Raw genomic sequence first — 17,862 nt, 5'->3', positions numbered from 1 at the left:
TCTATTTTTACATCATTACTGAAGTATTTCTTTTCTTCATCAATGACAGAAAGAATGTTTTCATCATCTTTTAAAGATCTTACCAAAGTTAGATCTTCATCAGAAAATCTCAAAGAAAGACTCATTTATGCACTAATAAAAATATAGCTAATTATTTTTTTATCTGAACTTTTTATCGGGTATATAAAGATGTCTGAACATCATATAAAGTTCTTTAAGATCCAACAGTTTGTAGATGAAGTGAAGAAGCAAAATAAAACAGCAAAGAGACTACTTATATGCTTACCACAAACATTATGTCAAGGAAAGTATGGTTATAGTGCAAGTCCGATCATGATCTTTGTCGATAAGCAGAAATACACAAATGAAGGTTTAGCTAATTTACTCAAGTTTGAAAAGATAGCTATAAACATTCCTGACCATTTCTCAGCGAGAATAAACCTTGACAAGACTAAAAGTTATTGTTTATATGTAGATCTCACGAAATCAACAAAGAGTAAAGACAAAGAATATAACCCAGTTGAACTTAAGACAATGGGTAAGAACTTACTCAAAGCTGCTATCAAACCTGTCGAAGAGATCGACATTGAGGATGAAGCAGAAGAAATAGATGTAGATCCTGATGCATTATAAACGATAAAGTTTATTTTTGGAGGAAGATGGTGTCAGACCCTTTAATCTGGTATGCTTGTTCTAGGTAATTGCAGAAACCTAGAAAGATTGGTATTGGTCTGAGTTTCATATCTGTTCTCTCATCTCTCCATTGAAGCAAGTAAATTTTCATGAAGAGTTCGTCTGGATTCTCAGGTTTTGGTACACACTGATCGAAGATCTGTATGACCTCTTCATGACCGTACTCCCTATGGTCAGACATGAGTGTTAAGAAGAACTTTTGCATCTTCGGACCAGGTTTAGCATCTATGCAACGAGTGGGTCTCATTGACATTTTTGTCACTTTTATTTGGTCGAATGGAAGGATTCGAGTTCATGCCACTTGACAGCAAAGAAGGTGCAGAAGAGGTTGTTGTTGCTGCATTCTATGCGAGCTCACACGTTGACGCATTCCGAACTTACCAGGATGACCTCGAAAAAGAAGGTCGAAAGCTTGGAAAGATCCAAATGTTGCTTGAGTTCTTCCGTGGAAACCTTGCACAGAAGTATGAGAAGAAAGAATAAACAACTAATTATTACTGAGCTTAGCTCATAAATGTAAGTTTTTACTCTGATCAGATCTTAGATCTCGTCGGGACAAGCGGAAAGGATAAAGTCCATGAGCTGGACTTTTGTCTTAGTGAGCGGTACTGCGGTCATGAGTAGTTCGCGCTTGTTTGAGCCACTTGGAACGCGACCCTTCCAATTCCTCATAGATCTCAAGGCAGAGATCGTGAAGAACTCAAGGACAAAGAGTCTTTGAGACTTGGTAAGGAATCCCTCATCATCTCTTTCATCCTGGAGGGTCTTTGTGGATGCAGTGGACTTGATCTCGTCTTCCTCGATCGGATCATTCTCATAATCTTCATCACCCTTCTTCCTAAACGTCATCTGCTCTCTCTTGTAGTCGTTCCTGAGAGCATTGAGTCCAGCTTCAAGATCTTGTGAGTTCTTTGCAGGTTTATTGAAAGTTTTCTTTTCCTGCATTTGCTGTATAAGCTGGGTTTGCTGTTGCATCATCTGCATCATCATTGCCATCATATCTAGTGTTGGTGATGCTGGAGCTGGTGTTGTACCATCTTGGGACATTCGGTCGTCGGTTATGTCTTTACAAAAGACTGCTTTACAAAAGACAGCTTTACAAAAGACAGCTTTACAAAAGACAGCTTTACAAAAGACAGCTTTACAAAAGACTGCTTTACAAAAGACAGCTTTACAAAAGACGTCTTGACAAAAGACAGCTTTACAAAAGACTGCTTTACAAAAGCATTTTCTCACAAAATTGAATACTTTTGCTTTACAAAAGACGTCTTGACAAAAGATTGCTTTACAAAAGTCTGCTTTACAAAAGACGTCTTGACAAAAGATTGCTTTACAAAAGTCTGCTTTACAAAAGATTGCTTTACAAAAGATTGCTTTACAAAAGTCTGCTTTACAAAAGACAGCTTTACAAAAGATTGCTTTACAAAAGCCATGACTGATCTTCATCCAATTTGTTTAATCGAACTTAATGAAGTAATTTCTGCATATCTCCTGCATGTATTTGGAAACGAGAGGATAAGACAACTCACCAAGGTTTCCAGACGCCAGATCCAAAGACTTGAATCAACTGCAGGAGTAATCCTAAGCTTTGAAGAAGGATTAACCAATAAGAAAGATGTCATTGACTCCAAGCGTGAAAGCCTTGCTGCTTTCTTACGCAAACACCCATGGGTCGATGTTGATCTCCAAATCCTTACCAAGGACTCGTTGAAACCTTCACGACCTACAGACAGCTCCTTGACAGACCTGAGCAGAACCTTCTGGTCGAACGTGATGGCACATTAAGCCCTACAGACGAGTCAATCCAGAGAGAAGAAGCTCAAGAGTAAAAATCTGACATTTATACTTTACATGACATTTTTTTCATGAGTGTTCACGTTAAGATCAATGATGAAAACATGACTTCATGGGAAGATATCATTGATGACATAGAGAATGACCTTGATGAAAACATGATGGGAGCTCAAACGTCAGTTAAGGTCAAACTTGGTGAAGTTCAAGAAAAGATCTCCGAGATCAATGCAAAAATATCTGCTCTTACAGAGGTTGACGTTTATTACAGAAGCTTGGAGAGAACTTTAAGCAAACTTGAACGTCAGAACCAAAGTCTCATAGTTGTGCTCCAGAAACTCAGTCTCATGCGTAAAGCATATAATGACTACCTACATGTAAGAGACTTACCTTCTTATTCTACTCCAGATCTCGACTTTTCCGATATCAGTCCAATCCTTGCTGATACAACACTTACGATAGCAGGGATGCTTCCTACATACCCAGAGTATGATAACTTACCTCAGCTCTTCGAGTATCTCAAGAAAAAGTTCATGATCTTATTATGCGAGACCATGAAAAGACGTCAAAATACCAGAACAGAACGAGAACAGAGCTTACTAATAGACTTATTATTATATACTAAAGAAATAAAGGAGTTTTTATTCTAACTTTGGTATTTTTGGAAGAACTGATCTGGATCATATTTGTCAACCACAGGTTTTGGTATCAAAAGTCTCTCTGGTTCTTGGACGGCTGGTACTGGAAATGGTTCCTTTGGTTTCCTAGCTTTTGGGAGATCTAAAAATTTTCTTGGTCTCTTTCTTTTGTGTAAGTGTTGTCCATTTTTATCGACAACGAATGTGAGCTTTCCGTCGTCAAAGATGAATGTCGTCGCTTCTTCAGTTCCCTCATCAACTATTATCTTCTTGATCTTTCTCTTCTCCATTAACAGAAAAAGTGACATATATTACTTCATTATTTTTCTGAGTGTTAGGATTAATTAAACCTCTATCTATAACATGCTTTCTCATAGAAAACTTCTCTCCATATCTTTTTGTCAATATCTCTAAAGTTCTTCTGTATAAGATTTATCACTACTGAAGTAAATAGATGGATAATTAAGGACATCAAAGGTTTCTACAGTATCTTTAAGAGTCCATTCATCTCCATACTGTATAGAATAAGTATGGAAGTATGGAGGATCACATATAAAGAAAACATTGGGAAGATCTTTATACTCATTGAAGAGTATTCTCCAATCTTTATGAACAATAGTTAAACCTTCAAGATAGTCATCTATGTTTTCACCAAATAAGTTAGTATATCTGAGGTATAACACTTTCTTCATTAATGTGTCAAGATCATAGTATTTGTATGCTCCAGAATAGAGAAGACGTGAACATAATGTATCCCAGTCTATGTATGGAGCTTTACTTATAACTTCTCTGACGATCTCTTTCTGATCAGTAGGAATTTTCTCATCTGGCTTAACATTTATTCTCTCCTTAAGTTCCTTAAGTATTTCATTCGTGTCATGAATGTGTTTCAGTCTATCAACGTAGTTATCATAGTCGTTAGCTATGATCGTTGCTTTTGGGAACATAATATGCAACAGATGAGAGATATAGAGAGAACCACCAAAGAGGTCAACGAAGACATAATCCCCTTTGATGTCTTTGAGTATGTCGATAAGAGCTTTCCTGATCTTCGACTTATTACCTATGAAAGGTAAAGGAGGTTTGGTAAAAATCATTTATATGGTAATAAAAATAAGTGTTTACTTGAGACAATAACCTCTGTTGAGTTTGTAGAACAAGATCAGAAGTACGATCAAGTTCAAAACAACACAAATGGCTAGGATTGCGTTACCAACAATCTTTGTCTTTTCCCAGCAAGACTTCTTCTTTGGTTCATGTGCTGCTTCGACATCACTGTATGGCTCGGACATTAACTTAAAAAGTGTCATGACCACTTCATTTTTGATGAAGTCAACAGCTTATGTCCACTTCCTCCCACAAGCACTTGAGGACAAGAGAAGGTCATCATTGAATACCTTCAAGCCACTGAGAAGCTCCAAAAGCTTCAAGATCTCCGCGAAGAGTTCAAGTCCCGCTTGAAACAGGAGAACTTACTGCAGGAATACATGCTCATTTTGTACCCATTACTAGATGGCTCCCATTTACCATCAGAGTACACTGCAGCTCTTGATGCACTCAAAGATCTTCGCGATCACCGTCCGATCGGTAAAGAAGCCTTCGAGCTCACCATTGAGCAAGCCATCCTCGCCAAGTACAATGCAAAGAAGCGGATGCTCGAAGCTCTTGATAAGATCAAGGAGTACGTCGAAACGTTCTAAAATAATTACTTGAGTAAACAATAAGTTTTATTGAGTAAGTCTTGAAACATTTGTGCTTTTGTTCTTGTTTGAACAACCATATTTAACATTAGATAAAAAATTTTTTGGTTAAACAATAACATACTTAAGACATAAATTATACCTACTTATTAACTCAGTATATTGTGCATTATATGCATACTTAAACTCTTGAGCAATATTGTTCTCATCAATGATTCTGATCTGAGCTATTTTTGAGAAAGGTGGTGGAATACCACAACATGTGATGTCTGGGTCCAGTAGGTCTATTTCACACTTGAACCCAGTCATTCTGTGAACAACTTCTTCCAAGTCTGGCTTAGGTAGTAAGATCTGATCTTTGCTCACTAAGTTAGAAAAGAGCTCTTTGTCTTGGTCTAGAAGTATCTTCTGGTATATACTAAGTAAATACTCTTCTACACCAATCCTCGATGAAGTCTCCACAGATCTCGATGAGGTCAGGTTGGAAGTTAATGGACTTAAAGGAGGAGGATACATTGGTGCTTCTGAGTTCGTAGTTGTTTCCTCTTTTTTTATCTCTGTTGGAGCATCACTTACTGTACCAGATGGATAGTTCTTTATCACAATGTTATTAGTTGTTCTTGAATCAACATTGCTTGTTGGTTCAATTGGAAGATTAGCTGCACCATAAAGAATTGACTTCGATCTCATTTGTTATGAGTAAAAATTGTTTTATTCTCATATAAATGACGAACATTAACCCAGAGAACAACACAGAATATACTGCAACAGGAGTTGTTTACAATGATCTAGATCAGATCGTCCAACTCAAAGCCCCAAGAGGAAGGAATTTAATAAGACAACCTCCACCAAAGATATATGTTGATGATGGTAGTAATGGGTTCAACTTAGTGTATCATTACTCATATCCTCAATATGCAAAAATTGGGTCTACCCCAAACGTGACAAACCATTATATGAACCTTTATGATGAAGCAAGGTTTCATGCACCAACGAAGAAAGAACCTGATGCATCAAGATTACATGAATTCGCAGACCATGATGGTTATAGCGATTACTCAATGCCTGTAAGACTTTAACGTTAATAAAAAAATGACTGTTGGTAAACAAGAAAAAACTTTAATACAAGAGGATTTGATGCTACCAATATATTCAACTGATATGGGAGCTTATCAATTCGATACATTTGAGAATCCTGGTGGAACACCACCATATTTTCTTTTGTTCATCAATGTAAACAGTAGAAAAGGTTATGCGTTCCCAATGAGTGAAAAGAACTCAAACAATGTTCTAAGTGCAATGCAGAAGTTCATTTCACAAGCTACAGGTGAAATGAAGCCTACAATACTTACTAGTGATGAAGACCCAGCTTATACGACACAAAATGTTCGAGATCTGTTGGTCAGTCATAACATTGAGCACATGACGACACAGAAATACAATCATAACATACTAGGTATTATTAATAGGTTCTGTAGAACTATTAGAACTATGTTACATATGAAGTTAAACCTCAAAGAAGGTGATAAAACACCACCTTTCACTGCAGATACAATGAGACAAATTATTAATGACTACAACACTGAATATCATTCAAGCACACAACAAAAGCCTGATGATTTCACAGAAAAGGATAATGAGGAATATATAAAGAAGCAAAGATTGAAAGAAGAGTATGTCAGAAAAAATAACCTTTATAACTTAAGACCTGGTCAAAAAGTTCAAGTCATAGTTGAACCAAGAACATGGGGTAAAGGTAACCAACAAAGAAGACATCTTGATCCTTCTTATTATACAGTTGATTCAGTTGATACAAGTGCATACTTGTTAAGAGCAAAAGATGGAAGTGTTGCAAGATATCCACGTTATCAGATATGGACAAAAATAGAGCATGGATTAAAGCAAGGAGAAACTTTAGATCAAGGAAGACACGGTGCTGTTAAAAGTATTGATGGTCATGAACTTGTCGGTAATGATGTAAAGTATGATGTTACGTTTGAGAACGAAAATACAGGAAAAGTGACAGGTAGAGGTATGCGTGAAGGTAATCCAAACAGGTTGTCACAAATGGAAGTACAGTATTGGAGGAAAAATATTAATGAAGGTCATGTTAAAGATATGCCTAGTTTTCTTGAGAAGTATCGTGGGTTTCGAGTTTAGCTTGTAAGTCCTTTATTTTTGTTTCATACAATGAGATCTTCCTTCTGATCTGTTCATCATTGAGAGGTTGCTTGACTTTACGGAACTGTACACGTCCGTCTTTCATTGTATGTACATAATATCCATCAGGAACCTTACCATCTTTTATATATTCAGTTAACCACTTTTGTTTAGTTGATGCTTTAATGACTTGACTCATTTCTTACTGGATAAATTTTTATGTTTTTTATCTTTTGACGATTTTTTCTTATCCTTATCTTTCTTCTTGTCCTTGTCCTTCTTTGATTTATCCTTCTTCTTGTCCTTGTCCTTCTTGGACTTCTCTGCTGCAGGTGGTGTTGGATTCTGTTTGACTTTAGCACTTGGGTCAGGACCTTGTCTTTGAGACTTAGATATAGATTGTTTAGGAGCTGCTGCTTGTTTAGTTGCTTCAGCTTGTTGTTTAGCTAATTCAGCAGCTTGTTTATCATTCTCTTCTATTTCCTTTGCACCAGTTGCGACTTCATTCTTGAACTTTTGGAGATTCTCAGCAGCATCCATTACCTTATTCGCTCCTTTAAACAATCCATAAAATTTCTGCCATGGTGATACTGAAGGTATATTTCCACCAATTGCTGGAGGAACTGATGCTTCAGGAGTTGGAGATGGTGTTTTGTCTGAATTGAGATGCTTTTCTGCTTCAAGAACTTGTGTAGTATTTTTCTCCAGGTATGCTTTTGCAACCTCCTTAACTTCTGGACGTTCATTATTTACATCCTGTCTTGGTGTTGATGTTTCAGTAGCGTTTTCCTGAGTTACATTAACAACAGGTTGCTCAACTGCTGAAACATTAGCTGCTTCAGTAATGTTATGAGTAGTTGAAACATTTCCTGATATACCTTCTCCTGTTGGAACTCTTGGAGCAATTGTTGTGATGTTCGCCATTGCAGGAGTTGGAGTAGGAGTGTCATCAATCTTTCTGTCAGCTTTCGTCGTTTGCGTTGTAGTATTTGTTGTTTCATTACCATATTTTGATCTTAGTCTGGTAAGCTCTAACTTCATATGTTCTTCAGGATATGCATACTTATTATATTCACCCTTAATATTCTTTTTCCATTCATCGTATTTATCTTCTGCTGATTTCTTAATTGATGCTAGTCCGTTTACAGCCAATTCATCAGTACCGTTATCAGTAGTCTGGTTATATAAAAGATTAGCAGCTGATCTAATTGTGTAATCCGTAAGATTACCAAAACGCTCTATTGTACCTAATGTTGTGTTCTTCAGTTCCTTTCCAATTCCTTGTGCAGCATCTTTGACTAAATCAGCACCCCATGCACCAAATTGTCTCACAGGAGCCGCTATTGATGGTGAAGGAGATGGAGATGGCGATGGAGTTGGTGATGGTGAAGGAGATGGAGATGGTGAAGGAGATGGAGTTGGCGATGGTGTTGCTGCTTTCGCCTTTCTATCAGCTTCTTCCTTAGCCTTTCTATCTGCTTCTTCTTTCGCCTTTCTATCTGCTTCTTCCTTAGCCTTACGAGCTTTTTCTTTCTTCTTAAGTTCCTCTAGTTCTTTACGTTCAGCTTCTTCTTTCGCCTTTCGTTCAGCTTCTTCCTTAGCCTTACGAGCTTTTTCTTTCTTCTTAAGCTCCTCTAGTTCTTTACGTTCAGCTTCTTCTTTCGCCTTTCGTTCAGCTTCTTCCTTAGCCTTACGAGCTTTTTCTTTCTTCTTAAGCTCCTCTAGTTCTTTACGTTCAGCTTCTTCTTTCGCCTTTCGTTCAGCTTCTTCCTTAGCCTTACGAGCTTTTTCTTTCTTCTTAAGTTCCTCTAGTTCTTTACGTTCAGCTTCTTCTTTCGCCTTTCGTTCAGCTTCTTCCTTAGCCTTACGAGCTTTTTCTTTCTTCTTAAGCTCCTCTAGTTCTTTACGTTCAGCTTCTTCTTTCGCCTTTCGTTCAGCTTCTTCCTTAGCCTTACGAGCTTTTTCTTCTTCTTAAGCTCCTCTAGTTCTTTACGTTCAGCTTCTTCTTTCGCCTTTCGTTCAGCTTCTTCCTTAGCCTTACGAGCTTTTTCTTCATAATATTTTGTATACTTATCATCAGCCCAATTACCAAGTGATTTGGCACCTGTTAGTATTCCATTTGCGGTTGATGTTGCTGTTCTTCCGAGCCATCCCCCTACCGCTGAAGCACCATTGCCAATAGCACTACCAGCATTTAAAATTCCACGACCAATCCATATCCCTGGTTTTGCCTTTGTATTAAGAGTAAGAAATTCTTCCTTCCTATCTTCAGGTGTAGGATTTGTAACAGTTCTTACAGTATCAACAACAGTGTCAACACTGGTTCCAATAGCACTACCAACAGCTGTTGCACCAGTTAGAATACCATGGGTAACTAAATCAGTAGCTCTTGAGACAACATTATCACTCGAGGCTTTCTCTGCTGGATAGTTTGATCCTTTGTAAGTTCCTGGACCACCTCTATTTGAAGCTTCTCCTTCAACTATTTTCTTCTCTTCTTGTGCTTGTTCTCTGGCAACACTCAATGCACGTTCTTGTCTTTGAATGTTGTCTTTCTTTAACATGTAACCACCAAGTGTCTGTGGTGGTGTGTTTTTATCTAGTGCAGCATCAATTGCAGCCTTTTCTTTTCGCTTTTCTTCGTCTAACCAATTTTGAATAGATTCTGCATCAGTTGGTTCAGCTGGAGTTGGAGACGGTGTTGGAGCTTTAGTTGGTGTTGGAGACGGTGTCGGAGCTTTAGTCGGAGTTGGAGATGGAGTAGGTGCTTTTGTAGGTGTCGGTGATGGAGTTGGAGATGGAGTTGGAGGTACTGTTGGTTCTGGAGTTGGTTCAACAGTCGGTGAAGGTGTTGGCGCCTTTGTGATTCTTGGAGTTGGCTCTGGTGTTCTAATAGGGGAAGCAGTTGGTGTATTAGCTCTTTTAAGAACCTGTGATCTTTCCGCTTGATTTGAATCAGATACTGGGTTAGTTGTACTAGGATGTGATACAGGAGTTATTTTTGGTGTAGGTGTTGGTTTATTTAATGTTATACCATGACTACTCGACATTGGTGGAGGACCTGCGTGAGCAGTTGGTGTCAGAGTTGGCGTTGGAGCTACTGTAGGAGTTGGCGTTGGAGCTACTGTTGGTTCAGGAGTGGGAGTTGGTGTTGGAGCTACTGTAGGAGTAGGTGTAGGAGTTGGTGTTGGAGTCGACATTTGTTTTAACCTCTCATTATACCAATTCTCCAAATAATAAGCCTCACCCATTAAGTTACTCTGTCTTTGTTTTATAGAAAATTCACCTAACAGTAATTCATCATGAATCATTTTCTGCAGCTTTGTCGTGTTTTCTACTTCCTTTATTAGAACGCTCGATGTATTCGCCAATCCTCTATATTCCTTAATCATCTTATCTAGTTTGTTCATATTTGGTACTTCCTTTTTCTTCTCAGCGTTAATCTCATTAGATCGTTTCTCCAATTCTTCAACTACTTTGTAAAGCTTATTTATCTTGACATGTGATTCCTTTACTTCTCCAGTCCTTGGATCCTTAGGTTCCTTGTATTTAGCTAATTTCGTCTCTATATATCTTCGTTTAGCGTCATATCCAGGATCACTGGTTCGTAAAGGATGCGAAGGTGGACGAAAATAAGGTATGTAGAAATCTGGATCATCATTAATAGAAGAACGTGCTTTAAAGTTACGAACCGCGTCTGTAAAAGGGTCTCTACCACGTGCTGTATATGTTGATGTAATCAAAAAGCCTTCTCTTCTCATTGGGAAATTAATACGACCTTTTTGAACATATTCTTTCTCAAAGTATTGCCTAGCATTGTAATCAAAAGCAAGATCATTATATATATCGCGCAAAAAATCAAATGTATGCTGCTTGAACTTTTGATCGCTAATTATGGTACGAATTATCGGACGTTCATTCTCCCATTTCTTAACTCGTTCATCAATGAGTTTCCTCTCTTGTTCACTCATTTAAACCTCATAAAAATATATTATCTGCGTATAGTGCCACTAATAGCATTAATCCATGGCATGTCTGATAGTACACGTACTGACTGAACTAATGGCTTATGATTGTTCCAAATAGCTCCTCCAATGTATGCGTTATACTTATTGTTGTCAATAGTTTGTTGAGGTTGAACTATAGGTGTTTCAACAGGCTTGTCTCTACTGAAGTCACCACCAAGAGCTTTATTGAATGCTTTAAGATTCTTCGTTAATGCATTATCTTCACCTAATGTAGTTTTTGCAATTCTTTCACCAAGACTACCGATAACACCACCGACTTGACCAACTTGAGGGAAAAGTTTGTTAGCAATGTTAAATCCAGCACCTATTACAAGACCAGGATTTTTTTTCACCATACCCCATCCAGCTTTAACATAATCGCCAAAACCCATTTATTTCTTCTTAAAATAATGTCATCTTTTGTTGCTTAACTTCTTTAAAGTCCGTCTTTCCTGCAACTATATGAACTTCCATATATGAACGAGGTGTTGGTAGCTCTTTGTATTTGTTCCATAACTCTTCCCAATCTTCTGTTGCTCCTGACTGTTCAATCATTGACTGAAAGTCTCTCATAGAATAACCTTGAAAGATAACGAAGTCAGTGCATAGTCTCTTAATGTTTAAACATATATGTCTCCATGTTTGACACATGATGACAACAGTATAGTTATAATGTCTGACCTTAGTGATGAAGTTCGCTAATGGTGAACGTGGGTCATTCAATAAGTCATGACCACCATAATCGTCTAACACTAATAGAGAATTACTGGGATACTTTGTGAAAGGATATTTGTTCAACTTCTTTACAACATATATTGCAATCTTCTTATACTCAAACTTTCCATCAGGTTTCCTTAGTTGATGCTTTGTTAAGATGTGTTCCATCTCCTCTGAAATTTTTTCGAACTTACTTTGAACGAACTCAACAATAGCGTAATACTTTGCTTTCATCTTAACGTTCTTCATTAAATAAGGCATAAGTTCTTTATCATCCTTTTTCAGTACTGGTGCTTTAACTTGACTCATAAATGTCTTCGCTGTTTTATCCATTGTTCCTGATGTTGCTGAGATAACTATTGAGTCATAATATGGAGTATTAGTGAAGCGGTCTGTTATCATTATATGACGAATAACACCATATGTCTTACCTGAACCCATCTTACCGCAGTAGAAATAAACACCATTAGTACAAAATGGATAATCATCAGAAAATGGCATAATGAGTGCATTGTTTAGTTCTTTACTATTCTTACGTGCTCCATCATGAAGAATCTTATCTACTTGATTAATAACTTTCTCCATCTTTTAGTTACATATAAAATGTCTAAATATGATGGATTATACTATGAACATGTTATGAATGATGGCACGATAAGTGGTAATACAGTCTCATATAAATTACCGAGAGACTTCATTGAATATCCTGCGTCAAAAGCTCTTGAGATAAGAAAGATAAGTCTTGAGCATCCAGACTTTGAGTTTCTTGCTATTCCATTAGAAATGACAGATTCATCAAAATCAGTGAAAAAAAGGTTTGACATGAGATATTACATAAAACCCAACATGACTACACAGGAGTTGAATGAAGGTCTTATGGAAAAAATGACTGAGGCAAGTAGAGAATTTGTTGATTGTTACTATGATTCAAATGAAAATAAATTGAATGTATTAAGAAAAGGTACATCACCAATCATAACATTACCTTCATACAGTAGTATAGAAAAAAATGCCTTGAATTATAAATATGACATGTCCCTAGGAGATGTGTTGGATTTCATCACTGCGTTATTAGAAACCACTGAAACAGACACAACATCAAGAAAACCAGAGCTTGTTTGGGAAGATGACCATGGTAGAACATTCACGCAAAAAGTAATTCCATCGAAAGCAAAATTTTTAGACTTATGGGAAAAAAAATATATCTCGCGAATGCATGTATATTATAGTTTTACCATAGCAGATTTCACTGACGAAAATGATAAAGATAAAAAAACATATAAGTACTTTGATGAGCTTTTCATAACTATAGCGAATATCAGGTTTATCCTTGAGCGAAAGGGCAAACCAACATATAAATTTGTCGGTTATCAGATAAGAATAAATCCTCTCCTTGAGCCTTTAGTAACGTTGAGTAATATTGCTCATGATAACAAACAATTTATATGTAATGTGAATGAACAGCTTGTGCCACCAAAATTTTACGATATCACTGGTTATAAAGATGCACTCGTGTTTGAGTTTTATAAGCGCTTTTCATTCAAAAGAGTTGAAGAATCAACTGATGGTCAAAAAAAGGAATATTATGTAAAAGAACCATATGAAATTCCTAAAGACTCTAATATAATGGTTGAACTTATATTAGAGTCTGGTACTCAATCTCAACATAAATAGTTTACGTGACAGAATTTTTTTGACACGTAAAGTTTACATTTTAATGGAAGCGAACAACACAGCTCCTGCTAAGACTCTTGCCATCCAGAAGCCAGAGGTGACTGAGAAACAGTCCTCTGGCGACGAGGAAATATTGATGGGTGGCGAGAGTCCGAAGACCGAGATCAAGATCCCAGATCTCGATCACAAGCAAACGGCAAAGAAAACGGGTCCACGAGCTACTCCTCGAGAGCTACGTTTAATCAAGACCAGCCACAAGTATTTGAAGCAGCTGGAGGAGTCAAACGTAGCTCTCGAGGAACTAAAGCTCAAGCTGGCTGAAAAAGTAGAGGAAGCGAAAGGTAAAGAGCTCTACATCAGCCAGCTTGAGTATAAAGTTGACTCTTATGCCAACGAGATCTGCGATCTTCGATCTCGTCTCAACCGTGTGGGACATGAGTCAGACAGCTGGCATGAAAGGTTCCTTAAGGCTGACACATCCTACCATGAATTAAAGCGCGCCATAAGGAACTTAGCCACTGGCTTCTGATCCCTCCTCTAAACCACGAATAAACACCTAATTTTACTACTATAACTCTTATTTTTACTCATATTACTCACATATATCCTCATATAACTTATAGTTCATTGTCACTCAGATCACGATCTTTGTGATCACGATCAACTTAGGAAAAGAAAAAAGTATAAAAGTTAGTATAATTAATTGTTTAGTCTTAAGTAAGCTTATTGTTCATCAAGGAGTTGATGTAAGCGTTTCTTTGCCTCCGTGATCTGCTTCTTTTATAAGCTTACAGTTAAGCCAACAGCAGAGTCTATTAAATATACTGAGAAACCAGTGTTATGCTTCTTACGTCACGTTTGCCTCTCCATACAGATTAAACAGGTGGGACCACCTATCGTACTTCTCGACGATTATGATTTATCAGCCCCTGCTAGTGAATAAAGGTTAGTTTACATATGAACGTTTATTTTTACACATATATGCGTACATATGCGCGCCCGTATGGTGTCAGTTTTCTGTCACTTTTTTCATTGTGTCGGTGCCTGTAGCTGTAGGCTACAGGCGACGCACAATGTATACTGTACTAAAACCAAATACATATCAATTTCTATCATTGTGACTACTAGTTAAACATACATTTTTAGAATTCAGAAGTGTTTTTACAAAAATTTTTACATTCTTCAGCGCTAACGAAATCTTTGAAGTGAGAAACACGAAGAACAGTCTAAAACAAATACCAAACCATCATCAGAGATTTTGGAGAAAAGATAATCTGCAAATTGTAAAACTCTAATCCAATTTGAAAAAGTAAATTGTTCAAGGTTATAAAGAGATTTCTAATTCTTACAAAACATATAAAAATTTTTTTCTCAATTTTTTTCTTGATGAAAAGTCTTCACCATGATAATAGCCTTCTTATAGACAAAGAATTTGAATTACCAGAACCTTTTCAAGTAAGGAAATTCGAATTTTCCCTGGATCCAATTCCAGAAGAATATCGTTTTCCAAATTTCGATGATTATGTTCATCCAATCTTAGGTCAACCTTATCCAAATAGAAAGTTTATTAGAGATACTATTGTACCAGAGTTTGTTCGATCATACAATGAGATAACGCCTCAAATTTACCAATATACCGATTTAATTCAGCAAGTACAAGAAATTATAAAAGAAGGTTCCTCTCCAAAATTCCTAAAGAACTTCGTTATTAAACCACACTACTTAAATATTGAACCTTATCGAAAATTCAAAGTTTTATTACCGAAATTTGTTCAAATTCGCACTTCGTTAAATGCAATACGTTTATCTATGTTAACAGAGCGTCTTGAATTACTATATTCACTACAAAAACTTCTAAAATATCTTGCAGAACATCCCAGGCTTGTTAGAGTCAAAATATTCAACGCTACACAAAACTGGCGTGCGTTTGAGTTTGATTTCATGCCAGACGTCTTCAGCCAATACATTGCTTTTCGAAATCAGATTGATGATCTCGCTGCTCTTCTTGATTTCATTCCACGTCCGTTTTCATCTGAATCTGCAAACAAATCTCTCTTTGTCAGTCTCATACGTGCCCATATTAGCATGAAAGATCCACTTACAGGCTACATTCCTTACATTGAAAAATTTGAAACAATTGCTCAATTTTTTGAGTCTCCGGAATGTCCATTTAACCTGAAATACATCAAGACAATGAACCAGCACCAGCTTAACAACACAATGCAGCGCATGCACGCAGCTCTTGTAGAGTGGGCAGACATAAAACCAGGAAAAAGATCTCAAAATGAAGTCGTAAAAAGTGTCATCGCGAGAATGCTTTTTGACAAGTTCAGATTGGACCTTAGACCACTTGGATTAGCTAGTGAAGCATTGCAGAAGCATATATCAAGTCTTTCTAGCCTTCCCCTTGAGAAGTTGGATGTTACTAAACAACATTGTACTGAAGAACAATTAAAACTAACTCCAAATGAGTTTTTCAATCAAACTCAGGAAATTCATCAAATTGTTGATTATGTAACACTTTGTTTATTCTGTACTAATCCTGTTGACGCTGCTTTTAACATATACAAGGCGAACATGGCAATAGCTTCTCACTTGGCTTCGATAAATAATGATTTAGTTGAGAAAAGTCAAAAGTTTGATGATATGTTCAAAATTTGGAGAATTGCAATAATTGCAGCACAAATACCTGAACCAGATCAATTATTTGAGTGGCTGTCAATGTATTTGAACTTGGAGGTAATGCCTCCAAAGTTAGCTGCAGCTTGCAAGATCCCGCAAATGGTAATAACTACAATGTTGACGGAATCTCTTGCAATGAAAAATTAGATTTATAATTTATTTGTTTTGTGTTTTTAATTAAAAAATGTTTTATGTAATTTTTTTTCTACCGAAATAGTGAAATATTTTTTATCAATTTAGCATCATGACTGAAAGAGCCCAAGTTCATATAGCTTTTAGTACATTTGCTATAGTTTGTTTAAAGCAAAAGTTGAAAAATTAATTAACATAATTTGAAATAACATATATTTAGATGTCTTCCCTACAGATTTTTGAAATAATGATCGAATCAAACTGATTTCAGAGATATTTCATATAATTCGTCGAAATAATCTTTCCTAATTCTTTCAAAGAAAAAGAGATTTTCCATGTTAAATAATAAAACATCATTTATAAATCTATTTAATTACAAAATATGATTAGTTACTAAGTGAAGATAAGAAATGCGGCAAAGAAACAACATTATCATGAACAAATATCTTATCTCTCTTTCCTTTTGGTACGTGGTAAATCCAGAAAACCATTGAATCGGCTTTATGGACAAACTTAAGTCTATATTTCATCTTATCAACTTTGTAAGATATCAGAGCTCCATTTGTACCGTTTGAGCATGACTCATACATCAATGAAGCAATTGCATTTGCTCTCAAAGTTAATGAAACAGGAACAAATAACGGTGCGCAAACAAATGGAGGCTGAGAAACTTTGAATGGTCCTTTTGTGACAAGAGCATCGAATTCTTGGAAAGGTGGTAAAATGTTTGCAAACGCTCCTTGGAATTTTGTGATGAAATTCTTGGAATCAAGTCTCATTAAAACGACTTGCATCTTGCAGCATATTTCAAGGCCGCGCGATGGAGCTGTAATTGAGACCATTGTTGTGTAATTATGGCGTGCAATACAGAAAAGCCTTCCATCAATTGTAAGATATTCTTCTGTTGTTTCGCGTTGATTTGCAACAATTAATTCTGAAATCCAGAGATTAAGATCATTCATTGTGGTAAAGATGCAGCGTCCATAAACAAAGACAGAGCATGATCCAAAGATAACAGGGTCTTCGCAAGCTGCAAGGATTAGTTGGCCAGGTCCAGACTCAAGAACTCTCTTATCGGTACCGCTTAGTTGTGGTGCTCTTGGTGGTAGAGGTTGAGATAAGGTTGCTAAGACAGATTGAACTCCATTTACATTATTCATATTCTTTGAAAAGCAAATCAAAGCAGAACGAGCAAATTGAGCTGATTTGTATGATGTTTTTTCAAAAAGGGCGGACAACGTACCAGACATTCTGTTTATCATTCCAAATAAGAACGATTTTGGAAATTTGTAGTTAGTAACAATAATTAATAACTTCTTCCATATATTGTTAAATCTAAAAACAGCGCGTAATCCATTTGATTCGAGGTAATCTGGTTCTTCATTGAATAATTGTTTAAATGATCGGCGCATTGCATGAAAAGTTAAGCATATCTTTCTCATATCAGGAAATGTGGATACTTGATAGACCATTACTTCTTCGTTTTCTGATTGTAATGTATCTTTTAAAACGGCAAAATGAAATGGTTGAATTGGATCATCATGAACAAGATGTTCTAACTTTCCTTGTGATTCTGCGTACTGAACTTTTGCTAGAAAAGTTCCAATAGGAATTCCATTATTCAACATTTTATATTTTTTTCCCTTTTTAAACGTGCAGTAAAAGTGA

At 36.6% G+C, this 17,862-nt stretch overlaps 10 protein-coding genes and 2 pseudogenes across 12 annotated transcripts, besides 3 other annotated features; 5 read left to right on the top strand and 7 right to left on the bottom strand.

Annotated features, from left to right (window-relative positions):
- Positions 1-6,964: part of a mobile genetic element that runs on past the window's edge.
- TVAGG3_0866260 (uncharacterized protein) lies at positions 1,234-1,740 on the bottom strand (the record flags this gene model as incomplete). Its single annotated transcript, XM_051249861.1, has 1 exon — positions 1,234-1,740. The coding sequence occupies one exon, from the start codon at positions 1,738-1,740 to the stop codon at positions 1,234-1,236; it is 507 nt and encodes a 168-aa protein (XP_051085336.1).
- TVAGG3_0866250 (uncharacterized protein) lies at positions 2,559-3,134 on the top strand (the record flags this gene model as incomplete). The annotated part of the gene is made up of 1 exon (XM_051249860.1): positions 2,559-3,134. One exon carries the CDS (start codon positions 2,559-2,561, stop codon positions 3,132-3,134), a length of 576 nt encoding a protein of 191 aa, XP_051085335.1.
- On the top strand, positions 4,317-4,822 carry TVAGG3_0866240 (annotated as a pseudogene). The gene has a single exon. A coding segment is annotated over exon 1 (506 nt).
- Positions 6,965-7,177: 213 nt separating the features above from the next.
- Positions 7,178-7,522, bottom strand: TVAGG3_0866220 (uncharacterized protein; the record flags this gene model as incomplete). The annotated part of the gene is made up of 1 exon (XM_051249859.1): positions 7,178-7,522. One exon carries the CDS (start codon positions 7,520-7,522, stop codon positions 7,178-7,180), a length of 345 nt encoding a protein of 114 aa, XP_051085334.1.
- Positions 7,523-7,829: 307 nt separating this feature from the next.
- Positions 7,830-9,166, bottom strand: TVAGG3_0866210 (annotated as a pseudogene). Its single transcript has one exon — positions 7,830-9,165. A coding segment is annotated over exon 1 (1,336 nt).
- Positions 9,167-9,640: 474 nt separating this feature from the next.
- Positions 9,641-13,451: a mobile genetic element.
- On the bottom strand, positions 9,691-10,392 carry TVAGG3_0866200 (microtubule-associated protein family; the record flags this gene model as incomplete). Its single annotated transcript, XM_051249858.1, has 1 exon — positions 9,691-10,392. A coding segment is annotated over one exon (702 nt), but the record flags the coding sequence as incomplete, so codon positions are not given.
- TVAGG3_0866190 (uncharacterized protein) lies at positions 10,974-11,381 on the bottom strand (the record flags this gene model as incomplete). Its single annotated transcript, XM_001314507.1, has 1 exon — positions 10,974-11,381. One exon carries the CDS (start codon positions 11,379-11,381, stop codon positions 10,974-10,976), a length of 408 nt encoding a protein of 135 aa, XP_001314535.1.
- TVAGG3_0866180 (protein of unknown function, DUF4106 family) lies at positions 11,392-12,291 on the bottom strand (the record flags this gene model as incomplete). The annotated part of the gene is made up of 1 exon (XM_001314508.1): positions 11,392-12,291. The coding sequence occupies one exon, from the start codon at positions 12,289-12,291 to the stop codon at positions 11,392-11,394; it is 900 nt and encodes a 299-aa protein (XP_001314536.1).
- On the top strand, positions 12,553-13,380 carry TVAGG3_0866170 (uncharacterized protein; the record flags this gene model as incomplete). Its single annotated transcript, XM_001314509.2, has 1 exon — positions 12,553-13,380. One exon carries the CDS (start codon positions 12,553-12,555, stop codon positions 13,378-13,380), a length of 828 nt encoding a protein of 275 aa, XP_001314537.2.
- Positions 13,452-13,516: 65 nt separating the features above from the next.
- TVAGG3_0866150 (uncharacterized protein) lies at positions 13,517-13,909 on the top strand (the record flags this gene model as incomplete). The annotated part of the gene is made up of 1 exon (XM_001314510.2): positions 13,517-13,909. One exon carries the CDS (start codon positions 13,517-13,519, stop codon positions 13,907-13,909), a length of 393 nt encoding a protein of 130 aa, XP_001314538.2.
- A 252-nt stretch (positions 13,910-14,161) lies between these two features.
- Positions 14,162-14,362: a mobile genetic element.
- Positions 14,363-14,766: 404 nt separating this feature from the next.
- On the top strand, positions 14,767-16,209 carry TVAGG3_0866130 (uncharacterized protein; the record flags this gene model as incomplete). Its single annotated transcript, XM_001314511.1, has 1 exon — positions 14,767-16,209. One exon carries the CDS (start codon positions 14,767-14,769, stop codon positions 16,207-16,209), a length of 1,443 nt encoding a protein of 480 aa, XP_001314539.1.
- Positions 16,210-16,258: 49 nt separating this feature from the next.
- On the bottom strand, positions 16,259-17,825 carry TVAGG3_0866120 (uncharacterized protein; the record flags this gene model as incomplete). The annotated part of the gene is made up of 1 exon (XM_001314512.1): positions 16,581-17,822. One exon carries the CDS (start codon positions 17,820-17,822, stop codon positions 16,581-16,583), a length of 1,242 nt encoding a protein of 413 aa, XP_001314540.1.
- Between the last annotated feature and the right edge of the window lie 37 nt (positions 17,826-17,862).

This window comes from Trichomonas vaginalis, chromosome VI (genome assembly GCF_026262505.1).
Source record: "Trichomonas vaginalis G3 chromosome VI, whole genome shotgun sequence".
Classification (NCBI taxonomy): Eukaryota; Parabasalia; order Trichomonadida; family Trichomonadidae; genus Trichomonas; species Trichomonas vaginalis.
Note: the sequence above shows the minus strand (reverse complement) of the source record. Positions and strands in the feature narration are given on the sequence as shown.